Source organism: Rhopilema esculentum, chromosome 1 (assembly GCF_057945365.1).
Source record: "Rhopilema esculentum isolate cy_ngs chromosome 1, ASM5794536v1, whole genome shotgun sequence".
Lineage (NCBI taxonomy): Eukaryota > Metazoa > Cnidaria > Scyphozoa > Rhizostomeae > Rhizostomatidae > Rhopilema > Rhopilema esculentum.
In genome coordinates, this window is record NC_142815.1 from 910,048 (window position 1) to 934,026 (window position 23,979).

Genomic DNA, 23,979 nt, shown 5'->3' on the forward strand with positions numbered 1-23,979 from the left:
CCGGCACAGTGTAAACGGGAGGGCAAAGTGGACAAAATTTGTGCGGCACAGTGTGAACGCAAATCAATCCGAACAAGTTTTATGCGGGTAAAATTCATCCGGCACAGTGTAAACGGGAGGGTGAAGTGGACAAAATTTGTGCGGCACAGTGTGAACGCAAATCAATCCGAACAAGTTTTATGCGGGTAAAATTCATCCGGCACAGTGTAAACGGGAGGGTGAAGTGGACAAAATTTGTGCGGCACAGTGTGAACGCAAATCAATCCGAACAAGTTTTATGCGGGTAAAATTCATCCGGCACAGTGTAAACGGGAGGGTGAAGTGGACAAAATTTGTGCGGCACAGTGTGAACGCAAATCAATCCGAACAAGTTTTATGTGGGTAAAATTCATCCGGCACAGTGTAAACGGGAGGGTGAAGTGGACAAAATTTGTGCGGCACAGTGTGAACGCAAATCAATCCGAACAAGTTTTATGCGGGTAAAATTCATCCGGCACAGTGTAAACGGGAGGGTGAAGTGGACAAAATTTGTGCGGCACAGTGTGAACGCAAATCAATCCGAACAAGTTTTATGCGGGTAAAATTCATCCGGCACAGTAAATTCTCGGAAGTCAATGGTCTCTGATCCGCTGAACTGGTCAAATGTCTCACTGTAATTTGCGGACCGAGAACCAGTCGCCAACCTTGGCCACATGCTCAAACAGCAGTCATCTGATCGCAGGCCGTTCGGCAAAACAGTTAGAGCAACCTGTGTTATGGCGAAGGCCAGACATCTTCTTGCCCGGATAACTCGTACAAGAATTATCATTTTCTTGACTTTATTTATTATTTATTTTACAATTGATCACGCAAGATGGACTGATTATTTTTTGTATGACTTCGACGCGTCGTTAGAGGAGGGCCACGAAACGACGGAATTCATTGATTCAAAGTGTATCTTACCAAAACTGGATCCGTTTAGAGAAAGTGCGATGAAATATGTGGAGAAATTACCAAAACTTACATGTCCTGGAAAACGCCGAGGATTTATCAAAGGAACAGAAATTTTAATCGATGGAAAGGATATATCTAAATTACAAATGACATATATTCGAAGGCCTGTAGGCGACGATTTCAACACAGTTTACTCTGATCGCATTGATATTGACTTGAACAGCCGTGGTAAGTATTTCACAGTTTCCTTTTGATTAAATTACTTCACTCTTTTGATTAAATTACTTCACAGCTAAAGAATATAAACAAACTAGTAATGATTAGAATTGAGCGTTGTTTGCCACAAGCAATGTTGAGACTGGACGCACTTATTTCTCTTTTTATCGACTTGAATTAACTAAATAAAGTATTTGCAGTTTTAATTGTTTATATAACTACTAATTATCATCATGTTTCTGTTTTTATTATGTTATTGTACCAAATACCTCTCCAGACTCAGCCCTAAACATTTTATTTGGTAATTAATATTTAACTTGTTATTTTTAATAACTATTATTAATATCTTATTGTTTTCTTAATCCCTCTAGCAACACTATTCCCTCTCAGCAGAAGGTTTTGAATTAGGCGTACGATCGAAGGAATTATTTTAGAAATAGTTTCGGTTGTTTGAAGTTATTTTGCTTTAGTTGATTATCAACAAAGCTTACAGAGTTTAGATATGTTTAAAGGCATCGAGTCATGGTAAATAGGGAGCGTAAACCCAAGTTGCAAACATTTCGGCGTCATTATGATAACTCCTTCTTTCCCTCTCTTTTCTCTTGCTCGCTACACAAGATTTCAAAACTTCTTCCCCCATTTGTACCTTTCCAATGCCACAAAGGCTTTTCAAATGCCTTTCGCTTTCGACAAAGAATGCCTGATCACATGAAAACAAACTTGTCATATGGAAACAGACAAACCCCCCAGGGAGAACCAGTATTTACCATGACTCAATGCCTTTGAATGGGTACCCTTTATTTTGTTAAAATCGCGTTGACACTGCTCAGTCCTTTGAAAGCACCTCCAGTCGCTATCAGATGATTTATATAGAATCTATTGTAGTGTTCAAATTGGCAAATATAAAGGCGCTAGTTAATGCGATTTAGCTTGTTAGTTAGCTGCCAGGTTAGTTACAAGCTCGTGCAGGCAAGGAGTCACTCACTGCAATCGATGAACAATCTGCTTTTGGGGCTATTTGACAAAATTGGTTGCTAGATCCAGTGAATTATGCCTCTTTGGACCTTATTTTATCATCTGTTTTCTGTTAACAGTGCCGTCGGAACGAAATTCATATTGGGGTGGCTGCCCATTGTTTTCCTTCTCATCAGTACACTATTATAAAGGAAACATATTACAGTTTGACAATTATTGGGGGTGGGGCTCCAGCCCCCCAGCCCCCCGGTTCCGACGGGCCTGGTTAACGAATGATTGTACGCCCCATTTTCCCTAGTTCTTGCATTTCAAATCTGGCGGTCTCCGACAAACATGAACGCATTTTAAACAAAAGAATTCTTATGAACAATGCCGTTGCAGTTGCACAAGTTTTGAATAGCGGACAAGCATGGAGCGAGCCAGCATAAACAGTGTTAACGCAGCCATAGTTGACTCGCAATAAAATGCCTAGTGTATTCGCAGAGGTTACCTGATTATTGCCATACATTTTCAAATTATCAACATTCTGGTGTTTCCGTTTTAAAAATTGAACATGTTCAACTTTTGGGCAATAAAATGCCCGGAAGTTCTTTTTGTATTTTCTCATCCTCGTTGATTGCTATTGTTCAGTGTATTGACAAGAGCATTTGAAGGACAGTTTCCAATAGCTCCTTGTCGATACCTATTCTTATGCATTTTCCCCTTCCTTTACAATCAGAAAAGCGATTACTGCTTCTGCACATTGCAGCCTTCGAGCAGCCTTGATGTTAGTCAAATGTGTCTGCGGAGAAGGCGTTTTTCGAATAATTTTGCCCGAGAACGGATAAAAGAAAGGCAACATATATTTCACAGCCAAAACGCTACGAGTAAGGCATACTGGAAAAACCAGACCCTATGACCCTAGGACCCCTTTGACCCCTAGGACCATTAACTACGAAGAACAAAAAAGGACCCTTACCTACTACATGATTTGCGGCTCTCCCAGAGCCATGCCTTTTAACTCATGACGCACACACCAATCCTAACGGACTAATGACAAAAAACACCATCGACGCAAGCATCGAAAATCACTTTAAGTAACTGACCAGACAAGAGAAGCAAAAACATCTCATCTAGCCTTCAAAAAGGTACTCTGCATGCGATAACGGAGTTTATCAGACCAGGGTTTAGGGGGCCTTTAGAAGGAAGGGAGAATGAAATAAATGGACAATGTTGGCACAGCAGGGTGCAGCTGCAGAGCACTAGAAATCAAGGCAAAAAAAATAGTCAAAATATTAAGAGGCGTTTGCACAATCCAAAATCAGAAAGAAGTCTTCCATTAAAAAGTTCCCCGAAGTTCCACATTTCTTTAACTTCCCCGCCCATACAGCACACACTGCACGGGTTAATTGCCACGAGGCGAATTTCGCAGCCAAATCGCTGGTGAAGATATCGAGGGGGGGAGGGGCGCAGTTTTGATTTTTGACTTCGAAAATAGGTCTAATTTCACCGCTGCGAAATATTCCGCAATAGGCGCCTAAAAATGTCTAGTTTTGGGGAAATCACAATATTATTTCGCAGTCTGGTGGAAATCAAAAGGGACTTTTGAAACAACCCGTAGCGAATTAAGTGCGAAATTCACCTCCTGAAACCCATAAAAAGACAGGAGACCGACGATTGTTAAATGACAATGTTAAATGTTTGAGCCAAAGTCGGAATGCTTCCAAAGCTGTCAACATGATAGCATTAAAAAGCATGGCTCTGGGGGAGCCACAAATCGTGTAGTAGTCAAGAGTCCTTTTTGGTTCTTCGTAGTTAATGGTCCTAGGGGTAATAGGGGTCCTTGGGTCATAGGGTCTGGTTTTTTCAAAGGGACAATGACGCAAAATGCATCATCGATGAAAGGCATCTTAATTGGATTAAACAACAGGCATTTAGTTGACTGGCAATTAAATGCCTAGGTGAATTGTGTTTAAACCTATACATTCATGCTAATTTGAAACTTTAGTTAACTACGTATGGTTGAAATCCAAAATTGAGGACTGGGGTCAAGTACCCCAGTCTAAAAATAGCACTTGGGGGCACTTTTCAGCTTATGTCTGTTCAGCATCATTATCAACGTGTCAAATTGCCCCAGTGTACTCATTTTCATGCTGGTACCACAGTTTGCACAATTCATGTCAAATACTGTGCTTAGAGCCTAGACTATGAAGGTTAAACCCAAATTCGAGAACTGGGTTCCAGTACCCCATTCTAAAAATAGCATCAAGAGGTAAGATTGTCAATTACATCTTTTCGTGTTACTTTTCAGTTTGTTGAAAGAATGGAGAAAGCTACATTTCATATTCATATAAAAGAGAGTAATTATTTAGAGAAGAATGCTTAAATAGAGACATGGGTACCAATTTCATGTTCTAAAAATAGCATAAAGGGGCAATTTTTCATTCCCTTTTCTCTTAATATATTCTAATATATGATAATGCACCTAAATCTTTACTTTCCCACTTTTTCATAAATCAGTAATGACATATGGAGATTGGCCCATTTCGAGGACTGGGGCCAAGTACCCCAGTCTAAAAATAGCATTTGGGGGCATTTTTTGGCTTGGGTCTGTTCGGCATCATCATCAGCGTGTGAAATACCCCAGTGTAACCATTTTCATGCTGGTATCACAATTTGCACAATTCAAGTCAAATACTGTGCTAAGAGCCCAGACTATATAGTTTGTACAGGAAAACAGTGGTGGCGCCGAGAAAGGGCTAGGGGGGGCTATAGCCGCTCCGTGGGGTCATTGTCGGAGCAAATTTGACAAAGTAACATACAAAAATTGCATATTTTAGTCATTTTAGCCCCCTTGTCGGAAGCTCATTCCCCTCTGTCGGAAGATTTCTGGCGCCACCTCTGCAGGAAAAGTGGAAACGACAAGCTTGTATCCTTAAACGGGCTGAAAAGAAGTTTGATGTTAGAAAAGAAGCCTACAAAAAGCCTACAAAGAAGTTTGGTGTGAAACCACACACTGGCGCATCCTCCAGTACGTGTTTTAAGCCCGCTTGACAGGCTGACTCGGTCTGATGCGTTTAAATGGAAACGAGCCAGCACACATGAAGTGTGTGGACCAATGCAAACAACCAGTCTGTGTTGACATTGATATTTTGTCACCTTTATCGATGATTAGTCAAGGTTAACTGCAATATGCTTCATAAGAAACGAAGATCAAGTTCTTCAAAGTTCAAAGAGTTTTGAAACCATGGCAACAAATGCCACTGGACAGAGAATCAAAAATCAACGATCAGATAATGGTGGGGAGTATAGTTCAAATGAATTTAAAGACTCATTGCTAACAATGGTCCTTTGCGAGCGTGGCGACAGTCCAAACAATGACAGTAATTTTCTACGGATTAACCAAAATTGATTTTAGACAGTCTAAAAATGCATTATGGGATGCCTACGTAGCGCAATGGTTCATTGTTAGCAATGAGTCTTTAATGATTCCTTGTCAATTGGAGGTATTGCAAAGCAGAGAAGTATTCCAAGAAAACACAAAAACAGAATGGAGTCGAAGAGAGAATGAACAGAACCATTCAAGAGACCGCAAGAACAATGCTGCATTCTGCTAAATTACCAAATAATTTTCGGGGAGAAGCAGTTGCAACAGCAGCCATTTTGAGGAATCGTAGTCCCACTGAAGCAGTGAAGGACATGACTCCATATGAAAGTTTTTATGGAAGACAACCTGATGTTGCACATTTGAAAGTATTTGGATGTGATGCTTACATGCACATTCCAGAAGAGCTCACAAAGAAATTTGATTCAACAACTAGAAAGTGCATCTTTATTTGGTACAGTCTTTACAGAAAAGCGTATCGTCTATTTGATCTAAGAACAAAGAAACTTTATGAATCTAGAGATGTAATGTTTGTTGAAAATGAGTTTGGAGGTCGCAATCAACATCAAACAGTGGAAACAAAGAAGATAGATTCTACTGTTAAACCGGTTTTCAAATCTGATGAAGAACAACTAGAAAATGAGGATGATGAAAGAGGTGCAGACTTTGAAAGAGTTGAAACAAATAATGAAAACAATCGAGTTAATGTCAATCGATTTCAGTTTTCAGTTTTCAGTTTTCAGTCAAAACCTGATCTTATATTTAGCAAAAACTGATAAAAACTGATGCATTAATGACCTTCAGTTTTTGACTGAAAAAGTTGAACACGTCCAACTTCGCAAGGGTACAAAATAACTTTTGAAGGTGGTACATTCATTTAAGCAATATAATTGCCTGGAAAGAATCATTTTACAATATTTGCCAATTTTTTTGATAAGGTTGGAATCGCCACATTCTTGTGCATCGAATGATTCCGTTAATGGTTTGGCTTTTAGGGAGAGAAAACCAAATATTGTTTCAAAAACGTTTACCGTAACCTTAAAAGCCAAGAGCCTTGCCGTTATTTCGGCTTTAAGCCGCAACCCCATCATAGAATCCGTAAACCGTCGTGAATTTGGTGCGAAAGACGCAAGACGAACCTTTTCGTGACGCCGCAATCCGCAGAAAAAAAATTAAAATCCGGAGGCCGCGCGGGAAAACGGGGTTCAGACCGTGAAGCGGCAAACCTGTAATAGGCCCCTTTTCTACACTCCCACGTATGTATTTGGCTATAAAAGACGGACCAGAGCAAGTTTAAAAATTTTGAGAATAGCTTTGCTTACCCGACATCTGACCTGGCCGTGTGCAAATTTTTGAGCCATTCGATTGGCTCCTTGGGTGCAAAACAGTTTGTTCGTACCTGCATGAATAAGAATTGTAAGTCCGGAGAAAACGGGATTTTACTGATCGCACCGACGAGGTACATTCGTAAACAATAGTTAAGTCATTTGAAGCTTTAAGATCAATAAGCCCGTTTAAATAAACACGGCCGTACATGGGATTCATGGATGTGCCCGGCGACCACAACCGCAAAGCAACGATTGTCGGCTTAAACGGTCAAGCGATTTTCAGGCCTCAACTAAACGTTGTGATAAATAAATTATAAAAAACCTCCGATATTTTCCATTTACAAAATTTCTGTTAGCTTGAAACATGGTTACATTGTGTGCCTTGAAAGTTCGGCTACTAGAACGTGAAAACAATGAAAAATGGATTGTTTTTTGTCTCACGATCTAGAAAAAGTTTACTGTAACCTAAGTCAGGTCCTTTGGAGAAGAAAATTTTATTGTCTCACGAGGTTGGACCAGCAGAAATGCAACTGGTGTTCAATTAAATCTCTCATAAAGCAGCTGGTTTTTGAGTTCATTAAATATGTATTAGGTGCGGGCTACTTGTCTGTAAACCACGATCACCTTGGATTCAACTCAACATGCAAAGAGAACGATAAATATTGCTAGGCCTCAACCAGGCCATGAAAATAACACAAGAAGAACTTTGCTAACGAAAAATTGCTTCAAATTTATTTTATTTTGTTGGTAAAGTTAAACTGGAGCTTTTTAAGGTTATTTGGTAAGGTGGTCAGGGGGCTAGAATAATGGCAGTTTGAAATGATATGTCTGCAATAACTTTAAAATATTACATTTTTTCCTATAACTGCTATATATCTGCTATATGGTATACTTACAGCAAGGTCATAGCAAGAAGCAAGCTGCTGGTGGGGGGGGGGGCTGGGGGGAGGCCAAATCGCTAGAGGATGGCAGAATTTTATATAGTATCTATTTTCTCAGACATATGTATGATTTTTACATTTATTGTTGAACATCTCCTGAAGATTGAGTTACTCACGAAACAGGCTTGTAGAGATAAACCATGTAGTTTCACTTTCTTCAACTCTATGATATATCACGCTCTACGTGCTAACGTTTTGACCACTGTGCTACGGAAGTATCAAAAGACAAATTTTTGATTTTTACATATATGTTCTGTATAAATTAAATCCCAGAGCCCCCATTAGTGCTTCGACCATCTTTAGAAAGCATTGTGAAAAGATCCTCCTAATGAAATGATTTGTTTCCTTCCTACTGACTGACTTTCAATTCGTGAATATTTTGAGAGAGCAACTGTCTCAAGAACTATTTTTGGAGGTCACGCGATAACAAAAATACTGACATTAGCAAATTCTGAATATGTTCATACCGATCGAAAGAGCTCTTTGAGGTATTTCATGCAAATTTCATCGTCATTTCTCGAAAAGCGACCAAGTTATTTCAATTTAAACCCTGGACACTTTAAAGGTCGAGTGATTGCAAAAATGCTGACTTAAGCGAATAGTGAGTATGTATATGAATCGAATTGACGAATAACCATCGAGTCAGTAGAATCCCGTTATAGCGTACTCGGTTATTACGTACTTTCGGATATAAAGTACTGGTGTGCTTGGTCCCGGCAAAAGGCGTGCTTGGTTTTAGTAAATTTTTACTTACCCTCGTTACAACGTACTTCGGATATAAAGTACTGGTGTGCTTGGTCCCGGCAAAAGATGTGCTTGGTTTTAATCAATTTTTACTTACCCTCGTTACAACGTACTTCGGATATAAAGTACTGGTGTGCTTGGTCCCGGCAAAAGATGTGCTTGGTTTTAATCAATTTTTACTTACCCTTGTTACAACGTACTTCGGATATAACGTACTGGTGTGCTTGGTCCCGGCAAAAGATGTGCTTGGTTTTAATCAATTTTTACTTACCCTTGTTACAACGTACTTCGGATATAAAGTACTGGTGTGCTTGGTCCCGGCAAAAGGCGTGCTTGGTTTTAGTAAATTTTTACTTACCCTCGTTACAACGTACTTCGGATATAAAGTACTGGTGTGCTTGGTCCCGGCAAAAGATGTGCTTGGTTTTAATCAATTTTTACTTACCCTCGTTACAACGTACTTCGGATATAAAGTACTGGTGTGCTTGGTCCCGGCAAAAGATGTGCTTGGTTTTAATCAATTTTTACTTACCCTCGTTACAACGTACTTCGGATATAAAGTACTGGTGTGCTTGGTCCCGGCAAAAGGTGTGCTTGGTTTTAATCAATTTTTAATTACCCACGTTACAACGTACTTCGGATATAACGTACTTGATACGCTGGTCCCTTAAAGTATGTCATAACAGGATTGTACTGATGTCAGAGTTTGTATGACCATTCAAACACTGACATCATGCCAGAAATGATGTCACCGATGACGTAACAACAGAGGATTTTCTGAAACGGTACAAATATCGAATTTTCAAGTTTAGACCTTATTTTAACGGGATTAGTTGAGAAAACAAAGGATAGCGTGTTTGTTAGATTGTTAGAGCATATGCCCTGTCTATTTAAAGTTACGAGGGAGTTTTTCTGGTACCTCTCTACTGAATTGAATTGGAGATTCCATCAAAGCGCTGGATAATCATGTTTAACAGGGATTCAACTTTAATCATTGCTAATTCTCATCCTTATCCCTTAACTCCTACTAGTCAATCTCTACTCTTCTGGAGTAAGAACTACGGACTGCTAAATTTCCAGCCTTGTTGTTGGTTAGGACGAAAGTTGGAGAGTTTGGGGGCACAAGGATAATCATAAACATTGGCCTAAAGTGTATTTGAGAGAAAGAAATCTGCAACTCAAATAAATAAAGATTGGCTGAAAGGGTCTATGACCCGAGCCTTAAAGAGACTGTCGAGTTTCTAAGGCTCGTCGTTCTTCTTTTCCTTGTGTAGACAAAAGGAGTTCGTTTTCACCTTAGGACTCCATTGGTAACATTCTCAATAGGCAAGCGGCCAGATTGGTCAACCTATACAGTCATGTGCTCGTGTTTCTGATTGGCCTATTTCGATCCACGACTTGGTATATATATTTCCTAGCGTAGAGTTTTCGATCTATGTTCTGACGTTTTAAACTCTGAAGAGTGTCAGACGAAAAGCTTTAGTTTACTAAATGTTTGATTTTTTCAAAGCCATTTTTTCTTTTTACACTACCTCCCACATGTATTGCCTCTGGCAGCCTAATTGCTGGCCCGAAACCTGTTTACAGCCGACTGTTTGAGGCATCAGTGGTTTTCCTAATCTCGTTCGCTGACATAGCTAAGGTTTCACCAAGAGAAAGCGGTGTCGCCAGCTCTCTGCAATTCCAGGCGTAAGAACCACGAGGTGTGGTCACATCGAGAGGAAGGACCAGGACCTTTTTCGATAAGCGCGCTTTCCTATTATCCTCAATCTACCTTCAAACCCTAGATAGAAATAGATTCAAATTTGTAATGAACACAAAGAATGACCACCCAACAAATGTTTAGGTTAAGATTTCTGAGATTAATCTCACAGCCTTTTACAACTTAGCGTGAAAATTATTGTCTTGTTTTATTTTCTATCAGTGGTAAATTATCTTTGCATAAAATAGTCGCAAAATTCAATTCGAATTTCACAAGTTCTCTAAATAACGTATTTGTTAAAGAAACTGGATCTCTTTTTAGGCCCAAATGGTGAAATTCGTATTCAACCGAAAGAAGATTTCGTGAAGTTAACATTAAGAACCAAAGATGGAGGCACTGAGGACGAATACCATTGTATCACTATCCCAAAAGATGACGTCATATCTCAGGCTTCGCCTGTATCAAACGAGCCTGATGACCTGGATTTGAATGTCGCATTTCTCATGCTTGACAGCGTGTCAGCTGCGACTTTTCAAAGAGTCATGCCCAAATCTCTTGGGTTTCTGAAACAACAAGACAACACCATTTTCTTCAAAGGTATCTATCTATATAGTCAGTATGAGCCAATCAACAGATACTCACGTGCTTTAAGTCACCTGTCAGTCCATATTTAGCCAATCAGTACCATTCAGGCATTCAACGATTGGCCAATAGTAGATTGGGTGATTTTTGTATCTGGAAGATAAAACTGTCATTTGCCATTTAAAATGCCTTAAGTGGCTTTTCTTCAATGTTTTGCTCCTATAAAAAGTAAAGTAATTTGCCTTAAGTAGTTTTCTTTTCAAACATACAGACGGCTTTGAAAAATGGCTAACTTCTGGAATAAGCATCATTTTTCAAAGCTTTGAGAAATGTCGTCCTGAATTGACCACTGCAATCAGTATTTCATCTAAATCTCTCTGATTATTACAATTGACTGGTCTCAAGGGCACATTAATAAAAAGCGCACTTCCGTGTGATACACATCCAATTGAAAAATTCTATATGATGAATTGTGGTAGGGTAGAATATCAAGAAATTGTCTGGACATGGCCGCCGAGAGATTTGTAGGACAAAATCGAAAAACGAGACCCAGGGAAATTTTTTGTGATCATCTAAAAATCAAATTAGTTTTAATTCATTAATTTTTTGCAATCGTTGAAAATGCGTTACTATTTTTCGGCACTTTTCTGTTACTTTTGATTAATTCCATTTTCATTAATTCACGTCATTCTGGCCCTTCACAACTTCAGCCAATCCCTGTATTAAACCCAGTGTCTCTTCGTGAGACATCGAGAACGGGTTCTCCATCAGATGTAAGAGGCAGTACGTCGTCAAGAGCGAGAGGCAACGACAACGCGCTCAATACATTTTGTGTGCTTTTTATTTGTACTAAAAACTCACTCTCTAATTGACTATAAACATTCATATATACGTTATCATGTGATCTGACATTGATTAATAGCTAACACGTGATATATCATGTGATTGTGCACATCTTTCCTATTACCACCTCGAGCCCCTAGGGCAGGAATTGCATTAAGCTTTAATGTTCTTTTTTAGGCCATACAATTGTTGGCGATGGAACAACCGCTCAGCTCTGCGCTATGTTTACAGGTTTGAACGAACAACAGTTACCCGAGGCAAGGCGAAGCTTCTCAGGCTCAAAGTCCGTCGACAGATGGCCGTTTATATTCAAAGAGTTCAAAAAGAAAGGGTATGCGACGATGTTTCAAGAGGACTCAAGCCTATACGCTACTTTCAATTACCGCTTGCACGGATTCAAAGATCCGCCAACGGACCATTACGCGCGGCCTTTTTACACAATAGGCGACAAAATGAAAGTGAAAAAAAGGCCGTGCTATGGAAGTTGGCCTTTTCACCAGCATGTTCTTTCATATTTGCAGAATTTTCACGATAATTACGCGAATTTAAAGAAATTCAGTCTGAACTTGATTGCCCTATTACCGCACAACAGCATCAACAACGTGCAGAGGATGGATGACGATTTAGCCAGCTTTTTGGCAAGTTTCAAGGCGAAAGGCCATTTCGAAAACACTATCTTTGTTTTGTTTGGTGACCACGGACCACGTATATCATCATTCAGGTCCTCGATTGAAGGTAAACTGGAAGAGAGGCTGCCTCACCTGTCAATCACGTTACCAAGATGGTTTAAGAAGAAGCACAGCGAGCTGTATAAGGCCATTGTTGCCAATTCAGAAGGAATGACTTCTCATTTTGATATATACGGCACCCTTAAGCACATCCTGGCATACCCAAACTATAAACGTGAAGGAATAGGCCAGAGTTTGTTTACTCCAATAAACCAAGACACGCGTAACTGCAAGGACGCTGGGGTGGCGGATCACTGGTGCCCTTGTTTAGGTTACGTTGAAGTGCCTGTTGACGATGCCCAAGTGAAAAACATGGCAAATATTGCTGTTGGGTTTATAAACGAGAAACTGCAGAAGATAAGGGAGGTTAAGGAAAAGTGTGCGGAGTTACAATTGGGAAAGATTTTGAGGGCGGGGAAAGTAATTCACAATTGGAAAATGGAGAGTTTTGTAAAGTCGAGGGGGAACTCGCGATGCGATAGTTGCAAGTTACTTTTCAAGAATTTAAAAGGCGAAAAGAAGATAAAATACGAATTGGTTTTTGCTGTGCAGCCCAGCGGAGGAGAGTTCGAAGTCAATGTCGAAACTTATGGAAGTGACGTCACTGTCGATGCTGACATTAGCAGACTGAATGCGTACGAAAATCAACCAGAATGCATTGCAAGAGCGTATCCACATTTGCGCGAGTATTGTTATTGCAAATCGAACTAAAGAAAAAATGCATTGCTCAATGAGTATTCACGTAAGTTTGCAGTGCTTACAAAAGTCGATCTTTTCCGCCAGTGCCAGGTTGTGTTTTCACGAAAGCCAACACCCAATAAATTCCCTAGAACTTTATTTCAAAAGTGAATTTTCTACTTATGCTGCTTTCTTAGGATAGATCAATGAAACTAAAGCATAATTATGAAATTTTTGCATAATTATGAAATTATAACATAATTATGAAATTTAAGCATAATATAAAATTATAACATAATTATCAAAATGAAACACGATATGAAATTATAGCATAATTATGAAATTTCCGCATAATGATGAAATTACAGCATAATTTTGAAATTATAACATAATTATTAGATTATGACGAAATTATGAAATTATCTTTTTAAATTTAACGCATTATGCGAAGAGGCCCTGTTTGCGAAGGGCAATGCAGTTTTTTAAAGTTGGCTAGTTTCTAGCAAAATGACGACCGACCTCTTCCCGACCTATCTTGCTCTAAGAAACAATCAGAAGTATCAGTGATTCTGTCATATTATAGTTTCCCTTTCCGCATATTTGTTAAGCTAATCTGGAGGACGTGGTCATTCCGCTCGCAGGGGACCTCGTCTTTTCGTTTTGCCCAAGAGCCTCCAAAACCTCTCTTAGGCCCTGCGTTAGTTATTTACGTGTTAATAAAAAGTCTTCTTTGTTGGTTATAGTTTTAGATACCTGATCTTAGTTCCTTTTAGTCATCAACCGTCTATTTTGCTTCAAAGTTCATTCAGTTATTAGTTAATTAGCATTAGGAAATCGAATCCAAGATTCTATACACAGTGCATGCAATAATTACATAAACAGTACATGCAAGTAAATCCACTTTATCGTCCATATTTTTGTGGTTTTATAAAACCATGTAGTTTTTGTCAAGTCATTTAGAATCAAACATGAATGCTTGAAAATAATGGCTTTAACTTAATATTTATATTTTGGGACCAATGGTCATATCATCTAAAAAATGAACCCCTGTCGGCCAAAAAGGACCCCTGGAAGCAAGGTTTTTTGGAGCTAGGGGGCTCAAAGGGGCTGAGTCCTCCTTGCTAATGCCGAAAATTGGCAAACTTTAACTTTTGCTATTGTTTTTGCAACATTTTGTGCAAGAGCCCCCCCCCCCCCCCCCTGCTATTAAAATAGCACTACACCACTGTTTGGAAGCTCAGTATAGGTGCAAGATTCCATGGAGCATTACCTCATAATTTTCAAAAATTTCTTTTTCCAAACAATATATTTCGTTTTCTTACCATAAAACATTTCCACCCAACAACCCCACCCACCCCAACCTAAACCTATTATTTTCAACTATTACAATGTACATAAACCCCCCCCCCCCCCCCCGTGAACTATATTTTGTAGAACAACATAAGAACGTGTTAGATCTCTCACTCAAATCAAAGGAAAAGCCCGCATCTTAAAGCAAATTTATCGTAAAATAGTTTTTGATCATTTGAAAGCAGAATCAACGTGCGTCCAAGCTTGCTTGCAATTTCTAGTGCTGTTGCGACAAATACCTTTCTGGCGTTTTAAAAGCATTATTCCACCCCCGTAACTATGTCACAAATTTTTATAAAATTACCCAGTGAATTTCCCGTGCCGCTGGTGCTTCAATACAGCAAATAAACTTCAGCTAAAGACCTAGTCAATCTTTTCTTCGAATCAAATTTTTACGATACATTGCCTGCAGAAACTACCAACCTATATTTTTGTCGAGCCCTAACTTCCAGATTTGACGTCATAAAAAATCCATTCTTTGACTATAAAACTATAAAATACATATGCAGAACAAGTTTTATAGGTCAAAGGTTGGGCGGGATATGACCAGTGAAATTTTTTTATAAATTGCTATCATTCTGGCCTGGTTCTACCCTGGGTGCCAGACTCACTGTATAAAATATATATAGTGAGTCTGGTACCCAGGGTAGCCAAAATTGAATATGCAGATTTTGTGATGTCATCACTTAAGAACACTATACTGATTTTAAATATGTTGTCGTTTGTGTGAATTTTTAAAGCCAAAATCTTTCGAGTGATGATTGTTATTATGCATAGACAACGTGATCCCTAATGTCTATTAAATTAATCAGATTATATAGTTGTTTTTGGAATTCGCTTACCATTGGGTTCTTCTTTGTTTGTTTGTTTCGTATTTCTTTGTTTGTTGCTCGAACCATTTAGAGATATTTGACGGCGAAACAAATTTCGAAATAGAGTTCTATAGCGATGACGAAATAATAAAAGTACTAAAATATAAAAAATTTTTGAATTTTGATCCCATAATATGCAAAATCAGTGAAATGTGTTTGGAATTGGCTAAGATATGTCCATTTGTGTATTAGCTCTTTCCCCATCAAACCTCTGCCTTTTCGTCTCTATTCATAACTTTATGAACAGAGCCAAAATAACAGTAATCCGTTAGCAAACTTCAAAACTTTTTTGGCAATATCTCACCCGATGGTAAACACATTTGACTAATCTTGCATAATTAGAAGAATTAATTAGAAAGTATCTTTATTATTAATGAGACGTCTAAAAGTAGTTTTTTTTGACGTCACACTTCAGAACTTGATTAACCAATTTGATTACTACAATTTCAAAAAATCACAGATCTATTACTTCTGGCTAAAAAAGCGCCTATCAAAGTAAATTGAAACATAAGTTGTCGACATAGCAAACCCTCAATCAGGTGTGTATAGAAACGAGGCTGAACATGTTGTATTTATTTTGGATTCTCGCAGTTCGTTTATGGCCATCGCACCACGCCATGTTTTGTTTGTTCAGATAATTTTAAATTCAAAATTGGAAATCATATCTTTTTCTACTTCGTCTTTCTGCCAGCATGAGAATGAGTAGCTCAACAAAAGTTCAAATTAATTTTTGGCGTTGAACATTTTTCACCAACGCTCAGCTCAGGTAAAATGTTCACGAATATAACCAAAAGTTTTTAAAAGCGATACTCTATTTCTGCTCCAAAGTTTCTCTATAGACTCTTCATTCACATTGTTCTGCTCACCAAAACGATCGGGCCTACCTGGCCTCTTTTTAGACTCAACCAATAACCATATAGAGACTGCCCCCATTCGGGTTGTCTGACGAAGCGAAGAGCATACACGCCTTTTTATAAGAAACAGATTATAAGAAACGGTAGGCTCAATTTTTCGAAAGTTGAGAAACAACCCTATCCAAGTTTAAAAAGGCTAAGAAACTTTTATGATTACCAGTTTTCATTTTCCGAGTGGACATTCAAAACAGTCTTGGCATTGAACAACACTGCATATTGCAATACTAGACTTGATATGCAGCTTGCATTCATTATCATAAAAGTTTCCATTTTAAAATTTGTTTTGATTTCAACTTGACATTGACGAAGTTTAATGAGCTGTTTACAAATCTTTAACAGAGTTAGTCATTCTAGGGAAACCAAATTCCTTGATCACTTTGTTAGTTTATCTCTGAATGTGAGTGAACTATTTACTATACTTTGGGAGCACGTTTGAAAAACTCATTAGAGATTTAAAATTTAGAAATTTTTGATAGCAGAATTGCTAGAAAATTTAAAAAAATTCCTACCAGCATCGGACGGACCTGAATTTTTTATGATTGAAATAAAATGCTTTAAGGTTACGTAAACGTTTCTGAGACGATTTTTGTTTTTTTCTCCCTAAAAGCAAAACTATTGACGGAATTGGATCAAACTATACACTCTTTTTTGTAAAAGCAATTCTATAAGAACAGGAGCCTCAAAATTGGTTAAAAGTTAAGAACAAATTGAGGCTGAGCTTCTGCAAAATGCAATTTTGAATAACGTTTTTTCTCAAAATCGAGGATTTTTAGCGATGAGTGGGTGCTTTTTCGTCGAATATTCAGACTTTTCGGCAAATGAAGGCTGTCTCACTCACTTTGTTGGCAAATGAGGCCTGTACACCTCCCTAAAGCGAAAGAGCTAGCAATCGCACTGCTTATACCCTCTTTTTTTAAGAACAAATTAAGAACAATCCAGCCTCAGATTTTCGAAAAAAGTTAGAACAGTCAGCCTGAACTTAAATCTACTGGTTCTTATAAAAAAAAGAGTGTACATCACTTGATGCACAAGAACGTGGCGGTTCCAACCAAATCAAAGTTATTGGTAAATATCGTAAAAGGATGCTTTCCAGGCAATTATATTACTTAAGTGAGTCTACCACCTTCAAAAGCTATCTTTTACCCTTGCGTTTGAGATAACAAAATTTGACTTATATCAGCAGAAAGCGCAGATCCTAAGCTACCAAATTGTTTCTCAGATTTTTCAAATTCCTCCTCCCCTTTAGAATACTATACTCTATCAAAAATTGGCAAACGTTTTGTCTTCCCTCATAGCTGTATTTGATTATAAAAGCCGGACCAGAACATAAACAAATATTTTGAGGCACTCTTTGCTTACCTGTCCTGGCCGTGTGCAAATTTTTGAGCCATTCGATTGGTTCCTTGGTTACAAAATAGCTTTTTCGCACCTGTATGTAGAGGAATTGAAAGTCGGGAGAAAACGGGATCTTACCAATGAGATATAAGAATAGCTAAAGAGATAGCATAAAAGTGAGGCTTGAAGACACACGGCGTTTCGCAGAATTTCATTTGCACGGCAAAAGTTTTCAAATGGGTTGTTGTGTTCTGCGAGTGTGTGATATGTAAAACGTGTACTGCTTTCGAAATGGTTATTTGAAATAACTTATTTCTTATGCTGCCTTTGGTTGTCAGAATCGACAACGAGATGGAAATAAGGGTGGAGGAACTGATCGTGATCAGATTGATCGTCAAAAATGCGAAAAATCGATTGGAGTAGGGGATGTTGATGGAGCTAGTAGGCCTAGCAGGGGCGGATCTAGAAATTATTCTGAGGGGTTCTAAATTGTAAGGCTTGGTAACCCAGGGTGTTGCTATGCACAAACTCCGTACCCCCTGCTAATAAGCCATAATGAAATGAAAGTCTTCCATAAACTAAAAAGCCTGGATGCCTTGATTTATATAGTAATTTTTGGTTTCAGCTTTTATGCCAATTGAACGCAATTTGCAGCTCGCCCCTCTTATATTCACTTAGGGTACAAAAGTATAGAAACTGTAGTCAAATATGATATGATGGCCCGCAGTGGCAAAAGGCCCGAGCCCGCAAATTTTCAAAGCAAAATTTAATTTTTGACTCTTTGCAGCCATTTATTAGAACTTGATCAGCTTGACCAAAAAAATAACGTGGCTGGTGCCCTTGAAATGCAGTGCAAAAGTTGAACACAGGGATTCAAGCACAGCATGCATCGACATATGACGCCAAACCAAACAAAGAAGGCCCTGAACGTTTCGCTATGGGCCTGGCGTTTTGAGTATTTTATGTATTTGAAATTCTTAGAGAAAAATGTATTCGCAGGAATATAAGTAGGTATAAAAAGGAAACCCCTTTTGGTCAATAATAGTAAGGGCAAGTTTTTGAGATGTTTTTTATGTAGTTCTTGAATGATTAAAAAAAGAATAACAAGGGCTCGGGCAAGCTTTATCCTCTGAATATAAATCATACCTCATGGTCTATGAATAAGACGTGAAACACGGAGTTGAAACTTGAAACCGTTCTGTTATATAAACCACAGCGTTTACAAGTTCTGCCGTTACAGCATCGAGCATCAGGTAAAGATCGTCAAAAGATCCACGAAAACATATTGCAAATTTGCGCCTAAGCATTCGTCGCGTGCTGTATCATAATTCAACTCCCCCTGGTCAACCTCAACTCCTCCTGTTCAAGCTCAACTCCCCCTGGTCATAAAACCACTTATAGATTTGACTGTAGATTGAAGCGAAGAAACTCCCCCTGGTTGGGTCGGTATTCTTTGATGTTTTGGATTTTTGAAATCCATGGGTTCTCGCGCCAAAGTTTAGAACCCCTCGACCTGGCACCGTGATTGGCTAGATTCACTTCCACGGGTGCAGAAACTCGTATAATTTACAGGCCACGGGTTCCTTAAGTGGCTGGATATAAGAGGAGACAATGCTTTCCGAGTCTGTAGAATGCTATACAGGACAACCAGGGGGAGTTTCATAACACTTCAATGCATGGACTGAAATAACAATGTTGAACAGTTGTGAGACGGGGCATTGAAGCGGAAATAACAATTTCAGGAGATGTGCATACTTCCCGGTATTATTTAAATGGTTTAAATAATAATAAACAAAATTGCGGTAGAATAAGCTTTAATCCCCAAAAAGTTTTTTCTCAAATCTGAGGGGTGCTCGGGCCCCCTTCGCACCCCACTGGATCCGCCCCTGCCTAGGCCTGTCTCATTCCACCGGTTGGTTTCTGATTGCTAAGGGACTTTACAGGGTTTGCAGGGTCTAGGTTTATAATTTTTCAATTATTTTAGAATTTATTAGCATTAATTAGCAGCTAGAATGGGAATTTTTCAAGATTTTGCTATTATTTGTGGGTAGATGGAAAGTTTTGCTCGGCAAAGCCGCCTGTCAGTTTGACGCGTTCTCTTTATTGAACCAGAAATGTTTCCAAATATCTCGACCTCGTCACTTGTTTACCAGGCACCGCGAAGCAGGGGAGCAGCCCCCCCCCCCCAACTTTTTGCAAAAAATACCAAATATTTAGTACTCAACTACAAGTAAAGCCTCTTTTTATAAGGTTTTAGCCCCCCTCCCACTTTCTTTAGACCCCCCACTTTTCTCAACGCTCCGCGGTGCCTGTTTACTACTGCACTGCTGCTTTCTTGCCTTGCAAATGGAACTTAACAGATCGCCGCAAAGGCTTCACTTGAGTCTGTGAGAGGAGCCTCGTGTTAACTCTCTAGCTTTTATTGTACCTCACTGGATCTTTCTGATTGCACTCGCAAGGTACACTCGTGAACCACAGTGTAATCCGGGTCAAGTCATTTGAAGCTTTAAGATCAATAAGCCTGCTTAAATAAACACAGCCGTACATGGGTTTTGAATGCAGGTCAATTAACATGCAGAATCAATATGCAGGGAAATCAACAATAAACAATAGTTTTGCAATATTCATGGATGTGCCATGCGATATTGTAAATGAGACATGCGACCACAACCGCAAAGCAACGATAATCAGCTTAACAGGTTAAGACATTTTCAGACCTCAACTGAAAGTTTTTAAAAAGAAATTATGGAAACCTTCGTTTACATGGATTTTTTCCATTTTCAAAATGTCTGTTAGTCTCAAATTTGGTATCCCTGTGTTCCTTGAAAGTCCGGCTACTTGAATGTGAAATAATCAAAAAAAGGATGTTTTCACCCAGAAAACGTTAACCGTAACCTTAAGATACCCTACAAGGGTGCAAGGGACTCGGGGGTTAATAAGCCTATTTGGAGGGGGCTTGCCATTTTTGTTCAAAATATTGACCAACAACGCCGCACACATCTGGAAAAATGTGTCCCATAATTTCGCAAATATAATGAAAGCTATATCCATAATTCTCCAGGGCAATAAACATTATTTAAGACACAGCAAGACAATCAAACGAGTTTCGTATATCCTTTGCCCCAAAATCTCACTATAACACATACTTGATTCCTTTCTTTTCTAACTAGGCATTAATTTTCATAATGCCAAAATCCTCTTCAAATTTTTTCCAATATTTTCCCAATAGTTTTGCATTTTTCTTTTTTCTTCATTTTCTTTCATGTTTTTTACACGTATACTACTAGATATACTAAAGCTTATCAAAACCAACTAAATTATATTAACAATAACCGAATTTAACAACGCAACAAAAATAGCTGAAAAACGAACAAGAAACATCAATAGAAAGTATTTCTTCAAATGGTACCCATAGTTCCGCGCATTTTTAAAGCTCATGCGGATCAATGTCGCACATTCCGGAAGAAAACTGACCCCTAAAAAATGGCACGTCCCTGTACCTTGAACCTATCTAGCTACTCCCCCCCCCCCTACTTTCCTGAAAACATATTGAGAACCCTCCATACAGGACCTTCTCCGGCTCATATTTCTTAACGGCTCCAATTTTGTGATTGAAAACACATTTTTCTGTAGTAAGTACTTGTATTATATATATTAAAGTACATAGTTCAAACTTTTTTTAAATCAAAGTTTGATTGATTGTACGTGGAATCAAATTCTTTTGTCAAATAAACAAATTTGTAAACACAGTATTTTTAGAATCTTCATTCAACAATCTTGAGAATTTGAAACCTCTACGAGACTTGCTTCAATTAAATTTCAGTGATAATTTTAGGAATCAGAATGTCATACTAACTTCAAACGGGAAACCCCACATTTCGATTATGAAGAGCCACAACTGACTTTTCTATGAAAGAACAAACTTGAGATTGCTTTTCCTTACAAATCTGGGAAATTGGAATTGAAGAGGAAACGCAATGACATTTTTACAGTTAGACATTCTGACTTTCGTTTGTAGCCGACTTTGGTTTTTTGCTTTTTCGCAAAATCCAGTACGAAGTTGCAGCATAATCTTCAAATTCTAGTTATGCTTTTCTCCTACTTTCTTTCTTTCTTGTAACTTCGTTAAAGCTGATTAAGGTTACGGTAAACGTTTGCTGAGGGAAACATCATTTTTTCGATTTTTTCACATTCAAGTAGCCGAACTTTCAAGGCACACAATGACACCAAATTTGAAACAAACAGAAATTTTGAAAGTGGAAAAAATCCCATGTAAACGAAGGTTTCCATAATTTCTTTATCAAAACTTTTAGTTGAGGCCTGAAAATCTCTTGACCTTTTTAGCCGATTATCGTTGCTTTGCGGTTGCAGTCGCATGTCTCATTTACAATATCGCGTGGCACATCCATATACCCAATGTACGGCCGTGTTTATTTAAACAGGCTTATTGATCTTAAATCTTCAAGTGACTTGACCCGGATTACACTGTGGTTTACGAGTGTATCTTGCAAGTGCGATCAGTAAAATCCCGTTTTCTCCGGACTCGAAATTCCTCTACATGCAGGTACGAAAAAGCTATAATGTACCCAAGGAACCAATCGAATGGCTCAAAAATTTGCACACGGCCAGGGCAGACGTTGGGCAAACAAAGTGTGTCTCAAAATTTTTTTATTTTTTCTGGTCCGTCTTTTATACCCAAATACAGCTGCGGGAGGGTGGAACAATTATTTGCCAATTTTTGACAGGGTATAGTTTCAAGAAGAGGAGGAATTTAAAAACTCTGAGACACACTTTGGTAGCTTAGGACCTGCACTTCCTGCTGGTCTAAGTCAGATTTTGTTACCTCAAACGCAAGGGTACATAATAGCTTTTGAAGGTGGTACACTTTTTGACCAGTAAATTCGCATGGAAAATAACATTTAACATTATTTGCCAATACTTTTTATCTGGCTAGCTAAGGCCATAATCTTGTGCATCGAATGATATATAGTTTATCCAGATTCCTTGAGCCGTTTGGCCTTTAGGAAGAAAAAACCAATTTTCGTGTTCAAAACGTTTACCGTAACCTTAAAACCAACTAAATGTATCACAGAATTTATCAACAACAGAATTTATCAACAGTAAAAGTCATGAATTAATTACAAATAAAATACACAAATGAAAAGTAGGTTCCCTGCTTTTTTTATATTTAGTAATGCATCGAATAAGCGCCCGGGCGCTTATTTAATTTTAATTTAATTTTCGAGGCTCGAGGGTCGGTGCTAATTCGAGGGAGGCGCTTAATCGAGGGGGTGCTTATTTAAAAAGTAGAATTTGGTGGAAATTATGTGGTTCATTAATCTTTCTGGTTGAATTGCTTTCCAATTATGCTTTCGTTGAAATTTCGAATAAGCGCCCATTTCTGAAGGTTGAAAGATGGGCGCTTATTGAGGGGTAAACGCTTATTCCAGGGGGGTGCTTATTCAATAACTTCACCTCTAGGATGGGTGCTTATTCAAGGGGGCTCTAATTGAGGGGGGCGCTTGTTCGAGGCATCACGGTAGCCCACTTGTCCTAAAAATGGTTTACAAATGCTGCATGAGCCAGAAATCGCTGACATAGTTTTGATACATGCTTTGAAAGTATTTTTTTATTTGAACTTGAGAAGATGAGATGTTGGGTTTTAAAAGCTAAAAGGATTCTTTGTCTATTTGAATAAACATTCTGTTTTTAATTATATAATTGCTATTCGTGCCTATTTAGGCACACGAAAATCATTTGAAAATAATTTCTCAGGATAGATAATTTATAAATCATGCTTGCGTTGTTATGAAATATGATATTAGCAAGGTAAAATTTATTTCGAAATTAGATATCGCTATTAAAGATGCTACGAACAATAATTTGAATCTACAATTTATTATCGTAAAACTTTCCCTTTGAAGTCTAGACTGTACTGGTTCAGTTTTTCATGGAGTTTAGGTACAGTGCCACAGCCCAGAATGAAGATCTCTATTTTACGCATGGTCACAACCTCGTAAAAACGAGATATCAAGGTTTCAGAACGCATTGCATGATATCCGTTGTTCCCTAGCAACGATGGCGACAGTTGCGACGTCAAATTAATCAGCTTTTTAAAAATGAAAAAAACCGTTACAAATTTTGTTGTTACTTTTCAACTGCTTTGCAACACGCAAATTTTCTTGTTGAACAAGATCGCTAATCATTTACAAACAAAGCTTCATTTTGCTGATAAATGGAAGAATTATTTACTGTCGGAAACTATCAGAAATCTGAAATGGAAACTGAGAGAAAACACCCGGCGGTGATTTCGAATTCCGGCGTCGGAAGATCGGTAAGTGGCGGCGGAGTTTTTGAATCTTTGCATTTGGTTCTTTTTGCTTCAAAAGTTTTCTTGCATATACAGAGTTATTGGTAATTTGAAAAATGATATGAGAAGATAAGGTTAGAATTAGGTTGGAGAAGATCGGAATG

The 23,979-nt window shown here is 38.4% G+C and overlaps 1 protein-coding gene across 2 annotated transcripts; it reads left to right on the forward strand.

Moving 5' to 3' along the window:
* Window positions 1-518: 518 nt before the first annotated feature.
* Window positions 519-15,235, forward strand: LOC135690304 (uncharacterized). 2 transcript variants are annotated; one of them, XR_016144632.1, is made up of 4 exons: window positions 519-1,161; window positions 10,525-10,800; window positions 11,806-14,970; window positions 15,030-15,235. XR_016144632.1 is itself a non-coding variant. In XM_065207823.2 (3 exons), the coding sequence occupies exons 1-3, from the start codon at window positions 693-695 to the stop codon at window positions 13,065-13,067; spliced, it is 2,007 nt and encodes a 668-aa protein (XP_065063895.2). In that variant the 5' UTR covers window positions 519-692; the 3' UTR covers window positions 13,068-15,235. The 2 variants fall into 2 exon arrangements, 1 of the variants encoding a protein (XP_065063895.2); XM_065207823.2 differs by having other exon boundaries at window positions 11,806-15,235.
* Window positions 15,236-23,979: the final 8,744 nt, after the last annotated feature.

Bases quoted from the DNA above. Each gene is read 5' to 3' on its own strand.
- LOC135690304 (XM_065207823.2), top strand. From the start codon at position 693: ATGCTCAAACAGCAGTCATCTGATCGCAGGCCGTTCGGCAAAACAGTT. The intron at 1,162-10,524 runs GTAAGTATTTCA...ATCTCTTTTTAG, and splicing joins TATTGACTTGAACAGCCGTG to GCCCAAATGGTGAAATTCGT. The intron at 10,801-11,805 runs GTATCTATCTAT...GTTCTTTTTTAG, and splicing joins CAACACCATTTTCTTCAAAG to GCCATACAATTGTTGGCGAT.